The 21195-nt window shown below is 39.6% G+C and overlaps 1 protein-coding gene across 1 annotated transcript in view; it reads right to left on the bottom strand.

Annotated features, from left to right (window-relative positions):
* The window catches only part of LOC124775112 (la-related protein 7), a 93927-nt gene that overhangs the window by 22362 nt on the left and 50370 nt on the right, over nt 1–21195 (bottom strand). Inside the window, exons 5-7 of the mRNA XM_047249948.1 lie at nt 20261–20777; nt 6922–7084; nt 3222–3477 (exon numbers count right to left, since the gene is read on the bottom strand). Coding sequence (XP_047105904.1) covers nt 3222–3477; nt 6922–7084; nt 20261–20777 — 936 coding nt within the window. The remainder of the gene's footprint in view (nt 1–3221; nt 3478–6921; nt 7085–20260; nt 20778–21195) is intronic.

The raw sequence follows: 21195 nt of genomic DNA, 5'->3' as shown, positions 1-21195 counted from the left end.
TCATGCTGGCATAAAGTCGGTACGTAGTTGTTATAATAGGGCGTTCCATTCCTCCACCATCGTGGCTGACAACTGGTGGATGGCAACTGATGTATGTGGTCATGTTGCAAAATCTCTCTCTAATGTATCCCATATGTGCTCGAAGGGATTTAAGTTGGGGAAACAGGAGTTAATAGTATGCAATTAGCATTGATATTATGAACAGGAAATCTCAAACAAGTGGAAGTCCATTTTATGTTGAGGGGATTATGCGTTTCATAACACCATTTCAAATAGCTTTAGGATGACTACCAATGAACTGACTGACTTTTACATGAAAAATGTCTAAAGGTAATATTTGCGAGCTGAGGAACATTAATAATTCTGTGTTATAAGAGCAAAATAAAATGTGACACTAATGTATGAGGGAGGTTCAGAGGAAAAGGTATGAAACAATACTGTGGGTATAACTGGAGTCTTTATTCAGAAGTAATCACCAGAGGCCTGAGAACAACCATCCCACGTTTCACGAGCCGAAATACTCCCTTTTCACAGAATTCCTGTCACCATAGCAGGAGCCAGTCCACTGTGTCCTTCACTTTGTTGTCTGAAGTGAAGTGCTTCCCTCAGAGATGTTTTTCTAGCAGACCAAACTCACTGAAGTCGCAGGATGACAAGTCTGGGCTGTAGGACAGATGCTCAAGCTGCTGGACTGTTTCCTTAGGCTTTATTTCCCTAATTGGGCTGTTAGGAACAGGCCGCTGAAAAAGTCCAGTGATCGATCAGTAACTTCCGTATCTTGCTAGATTTCATGCTTCTCTTCCTTCTTTCTTGCGGTCACCATACAATACCAATGCTTCACAATGGCCCTGCTATTCAGTACCCTTGAACTGTGACACAGCTTCTCTCCATGGACTTTGATATGTTGTGTCCAAGATGCTGAAAGAGACTTCTCTTGTTCCAAGGAAGTTAAACTCAATGTATTTCCTATCATGAATAACTCTAACTTCTTTTAATGAATTGACTACACATGCTTTACATTCCAGCTACATGTTGTCATGTGTCCATTACCTGCAAGTCTCGGAACATTAGGGTGATAAAATCTGAACACCAATGCTGTGATTATTTCTTTGGCATTATGGAGGTCACATGCACTCCATGTCTTTCCCTTGCGGCTCTACAGAGCAAGTGACTCACCCAGCATGTAGAAGTGCCAGTCTGTGGCCACAGGATTGGTACAATTCTGATCTGCACAAACCATCAAAACCTCTCACGAAAGTGGGTGCTTCCTGCTTACTAACTACCTTAATCCACAGATATCTTTTGTTGGCCAATGGATATCGAGGATGTGGAACATGTCTTTCTATGAATGACATGTAACATCACTACTCCCACTCGAACTTGGCCATTATACATTGTGTTATCTTGGAGATATGTGGACATGCATTATCATGGAGTAGAATCACTCCCTCCATGAGCAGCACAGGCCATTTGCTTTTGATGGACTTGCACAGGCTATGGAGTGTCTCACAGCACACGTCACTGTTAATGGTTTTTCCATGCTCGAGGAATTCAATCAGTATCAGACCTCGAACGTAAAGAAAGACAGTTAGCATCACATTGTTTGCTGAGGGCACAGCTTTGACTCTTTTAGGGGGAAGTGACGACACTACCTTCGTGTCCTTAGATGTCTCACTGTATTACCCCGAAGTGGCGTGTAAATTTCAACTTGTCTAGTTAATGATTTGAACGCTCCTTATATTATCATACATTTTGATAATTCAACTTGTAGCTCTCAAAAATTATATTATGAAGGGCTAAAGGAGACAATAAAGAAATAAACAAGAGAGAACTGATTTTCAAGACTTATCCTATAAATGAAACCAAATTTTTATGCAAAGTAAAGCATGTGGACTATAGCTGTTTGTGATGCAAAAGATCTATGAAGGTATTTTAACACATTCCAGGCACACCACAGTGACTGCCGCAGTCCCACAAAGTTGGAAACTTTTTATGTGGCTCCTGCTTACAAGACAAAGGAAAGTAGATTACTGTGTGTTTCAGGAAAACTGTCATTGATTTCAAAACTGTTATCATCAATTTTTGAATCAGATTCTTCAAGCAGCCTCAGAATTTCTTCATCAGTCAAAATGTTCCCCATTTTATGATAAACTTTTGTGATCAAAACAATTATGGAAGTTCACTGCAACATCGAATGTGTGGGAACTGATTATGCCTGTAACATGTATTTCAAGTCACATAGCCCTTTATGGAAGCAGGAACATCCATTTAGTAGCACTCCAAAGTACTAAAAAGCGAATAACTGGCTTTAAGCAGTCACTGCTCCAAAATAATGCGTCATGAAGAAACAATCAGGATAGCCGCACACATGTAATTCTTCGCTTACTGTTAGGGGAAATCACAACATGCCTGTAGTTTCTACTGGTAGTGACAGGAATGTGTTAAAGGGCTCCTGGAAAAGTAAGAGTGAAGTTACTGATTACGATGTGGGTCTAAGAAAATCTTAAGAACAAAAAGTATATATATAATTTGAAAGTGGGCTGTGCGTGAAGTGAAAATTATATTTTCAATAACATACAAAACTATTTAACTGCATAACTAAATTTGTACAATATTGTAAATGTAGCATAAAACTCAATAACTGAGATACTCTGAATGCTAAAATAGTAGAGTTCAAGAAGACAGGAAAAGCGCATTTTCTTGGAGTTAAGTAACAGTAATCTTTAGGAAAACAATTTTTTCAGCAAAAGTTAGTGTTGAAACTCTGCTAACAAACAAATATAAAGACACTGCATTCTTTGTGCTGAAGAACTGTAGTTCAACTCCAATGAACAACAAACCTCTTATGGACACTTCTCACAAATTCATCATATTCACACATGTGGTAGTCTTTAGCCCCCAACAACGGTTTACTTTCCAGCCTGGATTTAGACAACTCCAACAAGTTGGCAGTGAGGTGTCACTGTACACAGTTAAGTATGCTCTTTCACTTCTAAGTGAGCGTCCCTCTTCATTTTAATGACTAATGACTACACATACGTTTGGGTTGTAAACCAAATTTGTTTTTGCTGTAGATCTCCCTGCAACTAAACTAACTGATGAGATTGTCTCTTTACAATTATAGCACCTTGCCATTGCTTTTGGCTGACTACATTCAATATGAACCTCCATTCAGTATCTTAATTTGTTAACCAATTCATTAAGGATTCCTCAAAATTTACCTTGAACTTCGCTACATCTGTGATAGGCTCGTCAAGTGTAACATGTGCTATGACGCCCGGAGTAAACACAGTTCGAGGAGGGTCTGAAGGCACAACTGCTTGCTGCTGTGCCACTTCATGGTGATTTTCACCATCCTCACTGTATGCACGGGGAGTCTGAGATGCCCACCTCGCTCTCGCCAGATGCTGCTTCACTGCCTTCATTTTGCTACGCTGCAAGTCCAGGTATTTATTTCGGAGGCGTTTCCATTCGCGCCTGCAACACACATTCCAATTACAAAGGTCGGCAACATAAAAATTGTTTCAAATTTATTAAGTGATTTTTATATTGTTTTCAATGCTGTTTTCGGGAAAAATAGTGAAAAAATTCCATCACATACAGTTATTTCACAAACTGCTTGTCTAGTTTTAGCTTTTTTCGATATTTCAGCACTCTAGTGAGTTTGAATTTTGGTTTTTAGGATCTCCATAAACTGTTACTGACCCATTTTTATACAAGATATAGGTAAAATAAAAAGTAATTAGTAGAAACCAGCAGTATTTTCATGTCAGTGCCTGCCTGTCACGCTACCCCTTCCCCCACCATCACCAAGCAGTGAGCTTCTGCTATTGTCCTTCAGTTCACAGTACCTCTTCACTCTGTGCTGTTCACATGTTGTTGTTACTACTGCTTTAAAGTTGTGACTGTTTTCTTGTGTTGTGAAGTTGTTTTATGGACAATGGACAATGGTTACCAGAGGATGCATAAACTCGCCAGATTGCTTTTGCTACATTTGTGGTAACTATACCGTTAAAAAGCAACAAAGAAACATTTCCGATATTGTTGAAAAAGTATATTTCACCTATTTTGGTATAAAGGTAGGCGATCAACACAAGTCTTGGGCCCCACACTAAGTTTGTTCAGTGTCTGCTGAAGAACTGAGACAATGGTTTCAATGTAAAAAGCAGTCCTTACATTTTGGTACACCAATGGTTTGGAGGGAGCCCAAAAATCATAGTGATGACTGCTATTTTTGCTCTTGCAATGTACGAGGTTTCAATTTGAAAAACAAAAAGGATATCTCTTACCCTAACATTCAATCAGCCATTAGCCCCTGTTCCTTATGGACATGAAGTACCAATAACCTCTCCTCCAGATTCTTTGGGTGATATAGATGATCATGAGCCATTGGCTCAGCAAGGTGATAGTGAGAAAGACAGAGATTGCTATGATCCTGGCTCAACCGATCCCATTCCATTCTCACAATCTGAACTGAACAATTTAGTTAGATACCCAGGCCTTTCTAAAGAATCGGCAGAGGTTTTAGGATCTAGATTGAAAGATAAACATATGTTGGTTCCGGGTACATCCTTTTCTTGGTATCGATCAAGGGAAGAGGAGTTTGTATCTTTCTTCTCTCAATAAAGTGACCTGGTATTTTGCAGTTATGTTCCTGGACTTATGACAATTTCAAAATAGAATATGCTCCTGATGAGTGGAGACTTTTAATTGATTCTTTTAAAAAAAGCCTTAAAGCAATACTTTTACAAAATGGCAATAAGTATGCTTCTATACCAGTTGGACACTCGGTTCACTTAAAAGAATGTTACGAAAACCTTGAACTGGTTTTAAGCAAACTCTGCTATTCAGACCACAAATGGACACTGATTTAAAAGTGATTTCAATGCTGCTTGGTCAACAAAATGGCTATACAAAGTTCCTTTGCTTTCTCTGTGAATAGGACAGTAGAGACAGAAAGCTACACTACATTAAAAAAGCTTGGCCCTTGAGAGAAACCTTACAGGTAGGGGTTAAAAATGTCGACAGGAAAAGCCTTGTAGATCCCAAAATGGTGTTACTTCCACCACTTCACATTAAGTTGGGGCTGATGAAACAATTTGTTAAGGCATTGCCAAAAGAAGGGGAGTGTTTCAGATATCTTTGTGGACAGTTTCCTAGTTTATCTGAGGCAAAGCTAAAGGAAGGAATCTTTGTCGGACCAAACATTATAAAACTAATGACATATCCAAACTTTGTGGACAAAATGGAAACAAAAGAAAAGGCAGCATGGACATCTTTTAAATTAGTTGTTACCTGTTTCCTAGGAAACAAAAGAGATCCAAACTACATGACAATCATCACAGACATGCATGACAACTTTAAGAAGCTGGGCTGTAACATGAACAGTAAAGTTCATTTTCTCCACTCACATCTTGACTACTTCCCTGCAAACCTTGGTGATGTAAGTGAAGAGCAGGGCAAAAGATTCCACCACGACATCAAAGAAATGGAAAGAAGATATCAAGGAAGATGGAATGTCAACACGATAGCAGACTACTGCTGGATGATAAAAAGAGATGATTCTCAACGAGTCCACAGCCGCAAAAGGAATACAAGAAGCTTTGACAGAAAGCGAAAGCGTTATTATAAGGACTTATGAGCTTAAAGAGAAATGGAAGTGTACTGGAAATGTAGTTTAGAACATGATTTATAAATAAAATAAAATTTTATAACATTGGAAAAAATGTGATAAATTGCTTAAATTTTGTTCTTATAGCCCAAAATACTCCCTTTTTTTTTTAAAAAAAAAAGAAAATCTGATGTGATAGAAAAAAATGGATTGCATTTTTGAAATCAGTGCTGAAAAGTACATAAGTTGGTTATCAAATTTCAAACAACTTTCAAATAATATATTTTTGCAGACCTGTGTTATCACTCAATAATACTTGCTCATATCTATTATACTGAAATGATCATAAATAAAACTTATTCAATACAGCAAGTATACCGAACACAGTAAGAGATGCTTCTTTACCAGTTATCTGCATTTGTGTAACAGTGCATAGTTCACAGGTATTTAAATATACAAATACATCTCAAAAGAAAGTTGTTTTTACACACTGGCAGTCAAAAGTCATAGTCCAATTAGTCCCATATTAATAACACTGGTAGGAATACGAGCACCATACATCACTGTCCCAAAAGAACTGGTCCTGCTCTGACCTACCCAAGTACAGTCTTAAGGCACATTTGGCTGGGAGACCCCAGTGGATAGGTTAAGCCATCTAATTGGAAAGATTTCTCATTCTTCATGCACAATGGCATTTTTCCTTTCATGAAGCATGTGAGTTGTGTCTTTAAGTGTGCGTGCGTGCATGTGTGTGTGTGTTGGGGGGGGGGGGGGAGGGGGGGGGGTGTTTGTCCGGGGTGAAACTCAGACCCAGCACATAGCTTACACTTGAGCAGCATGAAGAGGTGAGTGGCGTGGCCTCTAGCAGCAACATGATTTGAACTAGGTAACTCTGAGTCAAGTACCACTGCACAAGTTTGTTTCTGTGACCTGGGCTATGTATGAGGGGTAGTCATAAAGCTTTATCACCACCTTGGTGAACAGATATGAATTTCTGCACTGCACTGCTCTGCTTTATTTTATTGGCCTCGGATGCATCAACAAAAAATAATTTTATTCCCAATACAACTAGTCTTGGTCTCTAGCAAATAAATAAATAAATAAATAAATAAATAAATAAATACAACATATGACAGTCAAATCCAATCATCAAATTTCTATTCTGCCACTTCAATGTTCTGGTACTATACCATATTTTTCATCTTTTTAATAGTTCCTAACATTATGTTAGTCTTACACTCAAGCTTACACTCACAGGTATTTCTTGTGCCTCCTCACACCAAAAGAACTCCATGTTTTATAACACTTACTTGGACAAAATCTTTAATCCAAGTTTGCTCGGATCATTTTCTTGTTTCACTTTCTTCTTTCGCTTTCTGTTCCTGTTTTTCTTCTTTTTTCTCCTTTCTTCACCTGTATTATCATCTTTGCTCTCTTCAGCAGCATCATCTGACTTCATTTCACATTCATCACCTGCAAAAATTTCTATTTTGACATTTGTTTTCTACTGCTGACACCAATAAATAACATTGTGTCTGTCCTGCTTAGTGTAGCAGTCATACATAGGTACCAAATATTTCACTAATGGAAATTTCTACTTCAAAAACTTGTAGAAATATGCAGCTATACAATCACAGTACATGTAAAATAAATAAATAACAAGTATACATGTTCAGTAATGTTAATACCAGGTTACAAATATGGAGGAGCATATAGAGAGAAAATATTTACAGGCCACGAATGAAGAATACAAGAATAATTTTCAGTAAATTACTGCATCTCCATGAACCATGAGATAACAATGAGCATTAAGTCAATATCGTCATCCATCCTTAGATTTACTCATTTTGCTTTTGATGTTCTTTGACTATCACAAGTCTTGATTAATTACAAATATATTATAAGCAACCAGTTAAATAAACAAGAGGTAAACATGAAAAAGCATTGTCCAGATGTACCACTCTCTGTACCACCTCACTGCACTCAGCGTGAAGGGTCTCGCTGTTCATAGCTGTAGAGAGAAACAGCTTCTCTCTCTGTCCCACATCTAACTGGATTCAGTTTGTGCCACACAGACTAAAGCCTGGGAGTTGGAGAGTTAGGTTTTCAAATCCCAAGAAGCCTTGCTAGGATGAAGATGACCACTCAGATTTCCAAGCAGCGACGGAATTGAAATCATTGGCTAACAGTCTCGTGATGGTTCTCGAGACTGGTTGACAAGATTTCAGTCAGGCTGCAGGACCTTGCTGAATTATACCATGCATGGGAAGAGAATGATTCTTCTTTATTCTTCTCTATAACTAAGTGAGCACTTGCTGTTTTCTTATTCTGCTTAGCACCGGGCACCACTGAGCAGACTTCGGCAAGCAGGCAGATACAATCCATGTGGTACGTCATAGCTGAAAATCCGGAAAGTAGGTGTGGAATCTGTTGAGTCATACAGCCAAACAGTACTCCAGTGATGAATAAAATAAAGCCAGTGCTACTGTTCTAAAAGTGTTTGCATCACTTCTCCAAGAAACTTCAGTTAGCTACTGCAATAAATTATCACCGCTCTTCTGTTTTGCAGCCATTTTTTTTATGTAAGGTGCCAATAGGTAAGTGATTAATACAAGGTGACACCTAGGGTTTCTGTTGCACTATAATACACTGTCTCTGAATGTTACCTGCAGACAGTAGTTAGCATACTGGTTGCTCAGATGGAATTCTGCAATTTCTTTATTAAGTGGGTTTGGTTTTAGCTTCCATCTCCTGAAATAATTATCTAATATATGTACATGTTCTATCAATATTTCTTATTAAAACAACCTGTAGATGGACTATTTGCAGTTGAGCAGAACAAAAGCTAAAGGCTCTATACTTCATTCAAACCTGCTGACATAGACAGTAGATTGGTATTTATAAATGACTGGGGTGCTAAGGCCCATCTGTCCAGTCTGATTCAAGTTTTGTGGTTCCTCTATATCACTTCATAAGAATGCTAATGGGCTATTAGTTCTCTCATCCTTCTCCAAATGAGCCAGAAATGCTTTTTTAATGATCTCTCTAGAGAAGACACTAATCTCCAATCAGGACACTCATTGCCTCGGATCACATACATCAACCTATCTACCGTCATCAACAATGTCTTACCAGGACTCTGATTCATTAGCATCTGGTCACCCGCTGATCTGTCATACATATTCTGCAAGCTGCTGTATGATGCACAGCAGAGGGTATCTTGTACCACTGCTAGTCATTCCCTTTTTTTTTTGTTCCACTCACAAATGGAGCAAGTGAAAAACAACTGTCTACATGCTTCTGTACAAGCCCTGTTTTCTTATATCGAGTCTTCAAAGTCCTTATGTGAGATGTATGTTGGTGGCAGTACAATCGCTCTGCAGTCTGCTGCAAACGCTCTAAACTTCCTCGATATTGTTTCACAAAAAGAATGTCTTTTTTCCTCCAGGAATTCCCATTTAATCTGATCTGGCATGGAACTCAAGCATTTATTACTCCAAAACAAGTTGCACAAGTCTTCTGTAGAGATAAACCACACTTTCCTATAATTCATCAAATAAACCAGAGTCAATCAATCATTGGTCTTCCCTGCAACCAACTTTATGTGCTCATTCCTGTTTATGTCGCTTTGCAAAGTTCATCTAGTTATTTAATCAACACAACTGCATCAAGGGACACACCACTAATATTGTATTTAAACATTACATGATTGTTTTCCCCACTCATCTTTATTAACTTACATCTTCCAAAAATTAGAGAACGCTGCCATTCATCACATCAAACACAAATTCTATCCAAGTTATTACATATCCTCCTACAGTCTTTCCAAGACAGCACTTTCCCTTACACAACAGCATCATCAGCAGAGACAGATTCCTGCTCACCCTTTCTGTCAGATCATTTATGTAAATAGAGAAGAAGATCAATCCTATCACACTTCCCCATGGCGCACCTGACAATCCTTTGTCTTCAATACACTCACTGTCCAGGACAACATATTGTTTTCTATTACTTAAAGTCTTTGAACCACTCACACATCTGAGAACCTATTCTGCAGGCTCACTCTTTTGTTAAAAGTCTACAGTGTTGTACCATGTCAAATGCTTCCCAGAAATCTAGGACAATGGAATCTTTGTGTTGCCTAGTCCATGGTTTGCAGGATATTGTGTGAGAAAATGATGAAACCCCGCATCTGCACAGAGGAAAGAAAATGCTTGGGCAGGGGTTTGTGGTCATACATACTATCTTTTTCGTGGAAGGAAGGGGTGGGTGGGGTTTTGTTGAACCTTAGTCAGACACCAAGGCATCAACTAGGCCTTCACAGATATTCCTGCAGAGGACGACCCTATCGGAAGTAATATTGCAACACATCGCACAGTTGGTTACTGCAAAACATAATATGCAGGGCCACACCATCTAAACTGGTGGTATAAAGATGCCTTAATTACTACCTAGGTGCCCAGTCTCATTAATGTATTGAGCACTCCCATTAGGCATTCCTGTCTTCTGCTGCTGCTGCTGCTGCTGCTATTACTTTTAAATGTACTTTGGTGGCAGTAGAATCATTCTGCTGTCAGCCGCAGGTTCATGTTCTCTAAATTTTCTCAATAGTGTTGTCATCCCGCTAGGGATTCCCATGTGAGTTCACAAACAATCGAACCATCTCCATAAGACTTGCGTTTTGATCAAATCTACCAGTAACAAATCTAGCTGCATGCTCCTGAATTGCTTCGATGTCTTCCTTCCATCTGACCTGGTGGGGATCACAAACACTTGAGCAGTACTCAAGAATGGTTGCACAAGTTGTTGTGGAGGTGGTAGTGGTGGTATGTATAGGACACTCAACAGTGAGGTCACCAGCAACCTTACTTGACTAACTGGATACAAAGGTGAGTTTTGTTTTTTGAAAGCATGCCCCAAAATGGGAAAACATAAAATGTAATCGTCAGCCACCTTAGGACACTCTCACTCATTCATATTCACACTTTCACAGAGAATACCAAAAGACTCATGTCTAAAGGCAGTTTGTGATTAAAATACACAAACTTTGACTACACAACATCTAAATAGTGCAACAGGAAAATGTGCCTGGTTGAACAATGGGTAAATAATAGATGAATCAATCACCATGGAAGCACATTTAAATCTTCTATGTAAGATACAGGGTGGGGCAAATAAAAGTGGCCAGGACGAGTGGATATGACTGGACGTGAATGCATGCATACAACCACACCCTGTGACACGCACATCAAGTGTTCGGTCACCATGTGATCCACATCTGTTCAAAGCATACTGGGGGCTGCGTCAGTGTGAGTGGAACAGTGCAATGGGGGCGATGGTACACACAGTGAAGCAGTGAATGTTCGTTGTGGAAAGTTACATGACAACAAAGTCATGAAAACGGTATGGTATGGTCAGTTGTCTGCTGAGAAGTTTAACAGTGTCAAAGTGCCAGCAAAGTGTGCTATGTAACACTTAGTCCGAAAATGGCATCAGACAAGATCTGTTTGGAACAAGTAAAAACAAATTCCAAAATGTGCCTGCACACCAGAAAATGTGGCTGCAGTTCACCACAAAATACTTCAGAGTGCTACCAAATCAACCAGATGCCTGTTGCAAGAGACCAGCACATCACGGCAATCATGCAGATTAATACTCCACTTGGACCTGCACATGCATCCCTACTGAGTGTCTATTGCTAATGCATTAAAGCCAGAAGATGCTCCTCAGCACGTCCAGTTTTGTGGGTGGGTGCTCACTGAGATAACAATGAATGACTTGGACATGGATCTCTGTTCTTTATGTTTGATGAGCATTTCAGACGAGATTGCAGTAATTCCAGCAGTCCAGCTTCAATCTGCCTTCAGCAACTTGCTGACCAGGGCCCAAAAGTGCAAAGAGATAAATGGTGGTCACTTTCAACAACTGCTATAGTCAGGTTAGTACTGTATTTTCTTTCCTCGTCTGTGTTTCTTTTTACCCTGTAACTCTGTCCTCTCTCTAGGCCACTTTTATTTGCCCCCCCCCCCTTTTCCCTGTACCATTGAGAAGATCATACATAACATAGAATATTAAAATATAGACCACACTATATTCACTATCTCCTAAAATAGAGGGCTGGTAAGTTGGTTGCAGCCTACAAATCTTGGTAAAAAGCACATTCTATTAATATGTGGTGTACAGATACCTGTACACCACAAGCACCACGTACTGATGGATCCTCCTCCAAAGATTGTTATTCCTCAACCGTAACCACTCCTCCTCCCACAGACACATGATTCCTTTATAGATGAGCTACGCTTCACTAAAACCCTCTCAAAAACCCGAAGTCAATTATTCGCCTTCCTTACTACGGCCCTTCTGCATCCATTCCATTTTATATTGCTTTGCAACATGACACCTAGATACTTTGTCAATCAGGACACCACTAATACTGTACTGAAACATTACAGTATTGTTTTTCATAGTCATCTGTGTTAACTTACATTTCTCTACATTTACAGCAAGCTGCCATTCACCATAGCAAATAGAAATTTTAAGTCATCCTGTATCTTTCTATATAATGTAAATGGATAGATAAAAAAATCTACTGACCAAGCAAAGACAGGTGAATACACACACAAAAAGATTTAACTTTTGCAACCTTTCGGTGCCAATAGCTCCTTCTTCTGGCAGAAGAGTTGAAGCGGAAGGAAGACTGGTTGATGGAAAGCAACTGGAGAGGTTTAGATACAGGGGCACAGTTCAGAAAAGTCGCCCAGAATTCCAGGTCTGGGGAGTCTTAGTGGACAGAATGAGAAGGAAAAGTTACTTCTCATCTTGTTCGAAGTCTCCCCTGACCTGGGGTTCTGGATGACTTTTCTGAACTGTACCCCTTTCCCTAAACCTCCCCAGACCTTTTCCTTCACTGCTCTTCCTTCCCTTCCCCTTCTGAGAAAAGGAGGAGCCAACAGCTCTGAAAGCTTGCAGAGGTTAAACCTTTTGTGTGTGTGTGTGTGTGTGTGTGTGTGTGTGTGTGTGTGTGTTTTCTCCTGCCACCACTTGGCAAGCAGATTTTTTATCTATCCGTTTACATTATATAGTCAATAGCTGATTATAGTTGTTGTTGTATCTTTCTAGAGTCACTCAATGACAATACTTTCAATATACTACAGCACCATCAGCAAACAGTCATAGATTGCTGCTCACTCTATCCGTCATGTCATTTACGAAGTTTGTCCGGAAAATACGTATAAAAGTTGAATAATGTCTTTATGTTACAGGTTGCAGTCACCGCCAGGTGGGACTATTGCTGTAATCAATCACATCAATGCTCAGTTCGAGTCAGAGCACTCTGCGTGAAGGTGGGAGTGTGTGGCAGCTTGTTGACAGTTGCCCTTTTTCACCTGCCGTCGGCATGGAGCTCTATCTGATTGAGGAACAGGGCGTCAACATCACGTTTCTTGCAAAGCTAGGCAAGAATGGCCGTGAGATTTTTGAGTGTTTGAAACAGGTTTACGAAGACAATTCTCTGAAGGAACCAACCGTGAACAAGTGGTTAAAAAGGTTCCGGGATAGCCGAGAAGAAGTGAACGATGACCCTCGCCCAGGACGCCCATCGACATCGAGTTCCGATGCAAATGTTGAACGAATTCAGGCTTGTGTTCTTAAAGACCATGACAGTCAGAATGATTGCTGACGAGCTGTCAATCCCCAAAACAATCGTTCACGAAATCCTGACACAAAAACTTTAAATGAAGAAATTGTGTGCGAAAATCGTACCAAAGCTCTTGATGCCAGAACAGAGGGCAAAGAGGGTTGAGTGCTGTGAGGATTGGTTGGAAGCAGAGGAACGAGGGGACTCTCTCAACCGAGTCATCAGTGGAGACGAGTCCTGGTTTTACGAATTCGATGTGGAGCTCAAATCACAAAGCAAGGAATGGAAACTAGCACGAGAACCGAGAACAAAAAAGTCGCGAAAATCAAGGTCCGATGTGAAGACAATGTTGATTGTTTTCTTTGATTCTAGGGACATTGTTCACAAGGAATTTGTCCCTCCCAGCCAGAGAGTGAACGGAAATTTTTACATTGAAGTTCTGACACATCTCAGAGCTCTTGTGGCCCGAGTTCGAGCGGAGTTGGCAAAAGGGGGCAGGTGGATCCTTCATCACGACAATGCGCCCGCTCACATGTCGATCATTGTGCGCGAGTTTTTGGCCCGAAGCTCAATCACTGTGACAGACCACCCGTGTTATTTACCAGATTTAGGCCCGTGTGACTTCTTCATGTTCAAGAAATGCAAAATGGTGCTTTGGGGGCGGCACTTGGGAGATGTGGAAGCCACCAAGGCAGAAATGACACGGCAACTGAACAAATCACAACTGAAGACTTTCAGCAATGTTATCAACAGTGGAAACGGCATTGGCAGAAGTGTATCATGTCTCATAGCGAGTACTTTGAAGGAGACCATATTGTAATACCTGAATAATTATAAAATAAAGTTATTATTCAACTTTTATATGTATTTTCCAGACAAACCTCGTATGTAGACAGAAAACAAGAGTGGTTCCATCATGCTTCCCTGGTGCACTCCTGACAATACCTCTGCCTCTGATGAACACTCACTCTCCAGGACATTGTACTGGGTTCTATCACTTAAGAAGCCTTTGAGCCACTCACATATCTGGGAACCTATTCTATATGTTTGGAACTTTGTTCGGTCAGAAGAAGAGCACTGTGTCAAACCGTTTCTGGAACTTCAGGAATATGGACTCTGCCTGCGGCCCTTCATTCTTGGTTCACAGGATATCAAATGAGAAAAGGGTAAGCTGAGTTTCACATGAGTATTGCTTTCCACATCAGTGCTAATTTGTGGACACACACTTTCCTGTCCCAATGAAATTTACTACACTCTAACTGAAAATGTGCGCAAGAATTATGTATTAAACTGATGTTAAAGATATCGACCTGCAATTTTGTGGGTCTGTTATATTACCCTTCTTATAGGAATTACTTTTACCTTTTTGCAGTTGCCAGGGACTCTGCACTGGCAACAGATTCATGATAAATGGAATCTAAGCAAATGGCCAATGCTGAAGAGTACTCTCTGTACAAACAAACTGGGATTTTGTCTAGACCTTGTGACTTAATTTGTTTTCTACTCTTTCAGTTGTTTCTCAACATCAGGGATGTCTATTTCTATGCCCTCCATACACATGTCTGTATGATCCTCCTGTGTGAGTGGTTTTTTAAATGTGAAATTTAAGACTTCAGCTTTCATTGGCTGTCTTCTATTGTCACATCAGTGAGTAACTGGATAGAAGCATTCAACTCGCTTTGTGATTTTATGTAGGACAAGAATAATTTTTTTTATCCCAGCAAGATTCTTTGCTAAGGTATGATGGTGGAAGTTGTATGCTTCGAGAGAGTCCAGCAATATCTTTTTCCCCAGCATTTTCCGAATTTTGTTATTAAACTGTGTGTCTTTTCCACACTTAATTGACTTACTTGCACATACTTCTCCAGAGCATGCTCTTGTTTAGGTTTTGTACTTATCATTCATGGGCAACTCCAACAATATTTCTGTCAGTGCCTGAGATGTATTTGTGCTTGTATACTTTGTATTATTTCTGCTCCTAGTATCAGCTGCCATTCAGTATATTGAGCTTTACTAAATAAACATTAGATGTCCTTCAAACATATCCATAAACTTCTCAGTGAAGAGAAGTTTTAAAGGAAAGAAAATCAGCTCCCAGTCACAAACATGGTTTTTACTTAAAGCACTATCTATATATAATTCAATTTTATACATACTGACACTTGTTGGAGCCTTTATACTGTATAAATGTAGATCAGTCCTCACTTCAACAATAGGCACTACAGATAAAAATGAAGAGCAGGTAGTTTCTTAGACAAGATACAGTACGAAGATTATCAAGTATATACAACAATTATAAAAACCATACATTATACATACACACTAAAGTAGATACATTAGTGTTTCTTCCACAGATTCTAAGTGAAATCATTCTCATGGATCTGAAAGAAATTAGACAAAAATTTGTAACATATTTTCATCTATGAGGTAACAACAAACTTGTCACAAAAAATTTACATGAATAATGCACTGAGGTGCACATAATTGTTCTTAGGCTATTACAGTACAAGTCATCAAAAGGAAAGCAGTTTATAACACTTATTCATACTGACCATATTACTGTACTAGAGGTGTGCAGAAGTCAGATTTTACATAACAGTCCATTGTTTGATATTACTAATAATATACGCAAAAAATGCCCCCACTAAGAAATTTGTCAGTGGAGTGGGAGGAGCTGGCCACCAGCAAATTCTTTAGGATCTTCTTAAAGTAAATTTTATTAGCTGAAAACCATTTATGGCTGCTGCCATGATACGCATAATGTGTGTTCTTGAACAATGAAAACCTTTCTGGGCCAAAAAAAGTGACTTTAAATTTGATGTAAAATAAGGGAAAGGTAACTGCTTACCTATGGATGACTGGTGTGTGACACACAGGAACACACATAGAAAACAGTTAATACAAGCTTTCCAGCTCTTGCTCCTTTTCTAGTAAGAGTACACAAATTCGCACACACAGTGTGTGGTTGTGTGAGTGAATGTGTGTACTCTTGCTACAAAAAGAGCAAGAGCTTGAAACCTAACATTAACTGTTTTCTATTGCATATTTGTGTGTGCCATGCACCAATCCTCTATAGGTAAGAAGCTGACTTTCCCCTATTTTATGCATTTTTCCAAACAGGAATTTCCATTTTTGACTTTTGAGTTTTATGAATACTACTCTGTTTCTAGTACTCATTCCACAAACTGAGCAGTTTGTTTGGGGGAAGAAAAAGGAGCAGCTTGTTGCCATTTATGACAAAGTTCATTAGAAAAAAAAAATACTGGAAAGCAATATTTAGTATCCCCAGTTCCTCAAACAGGCACCTGCAGCATGTTCTTGTGTTCACACCACAAATAACTAACATTACATTCTTTTGGACTCTGAAAATTTAAGTTTGGCTTTATGAGTTACTTTACCAAATGATCCAGTATGACATCACGGAATTTTTATTTTTACATCATCAATGTCTGACATCATCTGCACTTCATGTACAGATTTGTTTAGACACTTCAGCAATTCTGTCATATGCTCCTCCAAGTTGAATTTATTATGAAGCTGTAATCCCAAATACTTTTTATATCTGCTTGTCATCACATGTTAGGCATGTCCCTCACTTCAACTGCAAGTGGAAGAGGAAAGGTAATGATTTCCACCATACACCTTATGGCGTTCTGCACAGTATATTTGTAGACGTACATTATGAGATCAAAAGTATCCTCACATCCCCCAAAAAACATATGGTTTTTCATATTAGGTACATTGTGCTTTCATCTACTGCCAGGTACTCCATATCAGTGACCTCAGTAGTCATTAGACATCATGAGAGAGCAGAATGGGGCACTCCGTGGAACTCATGGACTTCAAACGTGGTCAGGTGATTGGGTGTCACTTGGGTCATACATCAGTATGCAAGACTACCACACACCTAAACATCCCTAGGTCCACTGTTTCCGATAAGATAGTGAAGTGGAAATGTGAAGGGGCACGTACAGCACAAAAGCGTACAGGCCGCCCTCATCTGTTGACAGAGAGACTGCTGACAGTTGCAGAGGGTTGTAATGTGTAATAGGCAGACATCTATCCAGACCATCAAACAGGAATTGAAAACTGCATCAGGATCCACTGCAAGTACTATGACAATTAGACCTGAGGTGAGAAAACTTGGATTTCACAGTCGAGCGGCTGCTCGTAAACCACACACCATGCCGGTAAATGCCAAACGACGCCTCGCTTGGTGTAAGGAGTGTAAACATTGGATGATTTAACAGTGGAAAAACATTGCGTGGAGGGACAAATCATGGTACACAATGTGGTGATCCGATGGCAGGGTGTGGGTAAGGCGACTGCCTGGTGAACGTCATCTGCCAGCATGCGTAGTGCCAACAGTAAAATTCGGAGGCGGTGGTGTTATAGTGTGGTCATGTTTTTCATGGAGGGGGCTTGCATCTCTTGTTGTTTTGCGTGGCACTATCACAGCACAGGCCTACATTGATGTTTTAAGCAACTTCTTGCTTCCCACTGTTGAAGAGCAATTCGGGGATGGTGATTGCATCCTTCAACAACGTGATCAAGCACCTGTTCATAATGCACGCCCTGTGGCGGAGTGGTTACATGACAATAACACCCCTGTAATGGACTGGCCTGCAGAGAGTCCTGACCTGAATCCTATAGTACACCTTTGGGATGTTTTGGAATGCCAACTTCGTGCCAGGCCTCACCGTCCGACATCGATACCTCTTAGTCAGTGCAGCACTCCCTGAATAATGGGCTATCATTCCCCAAGAAACATTCCAGCACCTGACTGAACATATGCCCGCAAGAGTGGAAGCTGTCATCAAGGCCAAGAGTGGGTCAACACCATACTGAATTCCAACATTACCAATGGAGGGCACCACAAACTTTTAAGTATTTTCAGCAGGTGTCCGGATACTTTTGATCACATAGTGTAGGTGCATGAACACAGTTCTCCAACGTCCTCCCTCTCCCTCTCCCTCTCTTGCCCCCCCCCCCCCCCCCCCCCTCCAAATTACCAAACTGATAATTCTATGATACTTGAGGCTGTGTATTAGCAACCAATCCCTTCTTTTATTCCATTTTAGCTATTAATTTCTTTTCTTGCTAATTTCATTCACTACCTCTTCATTATTTATGCAATATCCCACACAATCTTCAGCATTCTTCTGTAGCACCTTGTTTCTCTTACACTCCAAACTAATGCTTTCAGGAAAAGACTTCTTAACAATTCAATTAAATTTAGATGTTACAATATTTCTTTTTACCTTAAAAGCTTTAATGCTGTTGTGAGTCTGCATTTTATACTCCTTGTACTCATCCCACAATCAGTTATTTTGCCATTGAAATAGCAAAATTCATCAACTACATTTAGTATCCCAATCGTTTATCTAACACCATCACCTGACTTCATTTGACTATACTCCATCAACCTTGTTTTACTTTTATTGATGTTCATCTTAAACCAACTTTTCAAGACAGTATCTAACCCATTCAACAGACCTTCCCAGTCCTTTGCCACCTCTGACAAAATTATGTCACCAGTAAACCTTAATGTTGTTATCTCTTCTCCTTGAGTTTTTGCTGTTTTCTCTTTAGTTTCCTTCTGCTTGATCCAAGTACAAAATGAACAACATGGGGATAAGGTAATTATTGACTATAACAATTAAAATAGTTTTGTGTCATGATATGCAGGTGAAATTACAATTTGAACTGCTCAATAAATGTAGCCAATTTTATTCTCAGATCACATTTGTTGGCTTTGGGCTATGCCACAAATCAGTCGATCACTACAGTATTCCTTCCAAAATATATATATATATATAGGGTGTTTCACAACACTTATTACAGGCCTCTATATGTTGCACAAAGGACTTAGTATATAAAGTTTTGATAAGGGATCCATGTCCGGATATGTACCGTTTGGATATTAAATAAGTTTGAAGATCAGATCACTTTCTAATCTCTTTCTTCACCTACCTGTACATAATTGTGGAGCTGCATAATGGATGTATTGAAAACTTTTTCAAGATAGCCTCAGACCTTCACATAGCATTTTCGTCCTACAACAACAACAGCTGAGATGATATGTTTGTATGTAGGAAGTGCGGTGCTCCATGAATGCGCATTAGGATTTGTGGACTGTGTGATAGAATGTTTCACAGATATGCCTTGTGCTATGAACAGCAGGGTCACCATACAGAGTAGCTCTAGTAGAGCACAAAGGTCAGAACTGTGCATATTTGAAGCAGGAGATTTGAAAGTGATCCAATTTTCAAACTTATTTTACACTCAAACATTACATTTCCAGATATGGGTGCCTTATCAACCCCTCTGCAACCCCTAGTAGCATGTAATAGGAACCGTGAAACATCTGTAAAAAAGGTGTGTCACTGGCAATTCAAGGCAATCTTTCATGATCCAAACTAACTACAAATAATCTACAAGAGTACTGATGCTTTCAATTTACGCACTCAAAATTTCTTATCTCTTTACTGGTCACTCACTGGTTACCCATAGCCTTCTGTTCACTCTGCCCCGGCTGGCACTGCTATTGCTCTACACTTCAGGCCTGTCTCACTATTGCAGCATGCTTTTTGTGTTTTGCATGTAGCATTCCCAAACAACTATATGCAAAATGTTGAAAGCCTGGCCACCATGATCAATTGTCTTCATTCCTACATATTTTTGCATCACAAGAAGAAACTAACAAAATAAGCCTCCATTCCAGAAGATTTTCACATTACAGAAAAAAAATTAACAAAACTTGTATGAACAAATAGTCCGGCAAATGCACCACTACTTCATGGAAATTAAGGTGTTCTAATCCTTCCTTGTAGTCATCTTGGCTGTGGACAAAAAAAAAATGTAATTGCAATACAACAACAAGCTTTCCACCAGATTAATTCTCAGATCAGAAACATTTTAAAGAATCTGCCATTTTCTGTAGTGATGCTGTTTACAATATACAATTTATTGCAATATGCAATTTACTCTCAACAAAAATAATATTAACTCACCACTGTCAGCTTCCATTTCTTGTTCCTGCCTTTGTTTCTTTGACTTTGCTTCTTCTGTTGCCACACTTTCAGACTCATTATCAACTTCGGCATGGCTAGTTTCATTTTCTGTATCAGCATCCTGCATTTGTGGATTTGAATCTCTGGATTTCCTTTTCCTCACAGTCTTGCCACTTCCAGCATTCTCCACTGTAGATTTTGATGGAGGAACCTCATCTTTTTCAGCTTCTTGAGAAGTCATCTCACCTTCATTGCTCTTCTGCTTTTTCTTCTTCTTCTTTCTGCTCGGACCAGTATCCGCACCGGTTTCACTATCGATGCTAGAATCTGGATTTTCCAGTTTTCTTTTCTTCTGGTTGGTTGGTTGCTCAGAATCAGATTTCTCTATGGTTTCTGTAGTCATTGTGGTTTCCTCTCCATTTTTATCTTCCTCAGATGTTTGCTCAAATGTTGCTATGCTGCAAAGGTTATCTGGTGGCATCTGAGCTGGTAACCGACAACCCATGGCACCAAAAGCCTGTAAAATTATTTTAAGTTGCTACTATTACACAACTTAACTGTATGTACAGTCGAGAAACAATGTCAGAATACAAATAATGGAAGGAGAAAAGGTAACCATTCATCTTACACTGTGTGGTCAACAGGCATGGGATGGCAATATGCACACTCATAGATGGTTTGAAGGGCAGTGCATGGGTAGAGCTGTCATTTGTACTCATGTGACTCAAGTGAATAAGGTTTCTGATATGACTATGGCCGCATGACAGGAATTAACAGACTCTGAACGTTGAATGGTGGAATTCAGTATTCCAAGATCCACAGTGTCAAGAGTGTGCTGAGAATACCAAATTTCAGGCATGATTTCTCAACAGGACAACGCAGTTGCCAATGGCCTCCACTTAACAACTGAGGGCAGCATCCTTTGCATAGAGATG

Source organism: Schistocerca piceifrons, chromosome 1 (assembly GCF_021461385.2).
Source record: "Schistocerca piceifrons isolate TAMUIC-IGC-003096 chromosome 1, iqSchPice1.1, whole genome shotgun sequence".
NCBI lineage: Eukaryota > Metazoa > Arthropoda > Insecta > Orthoptera > Acrididae > Schistocerca > Schistocerca piceifrons.
The sequence above is the reverse complement of the archived record's forward strand: the minus strand, read 5'-3'. Positions and strand labels throughout refer to the sequence as shown.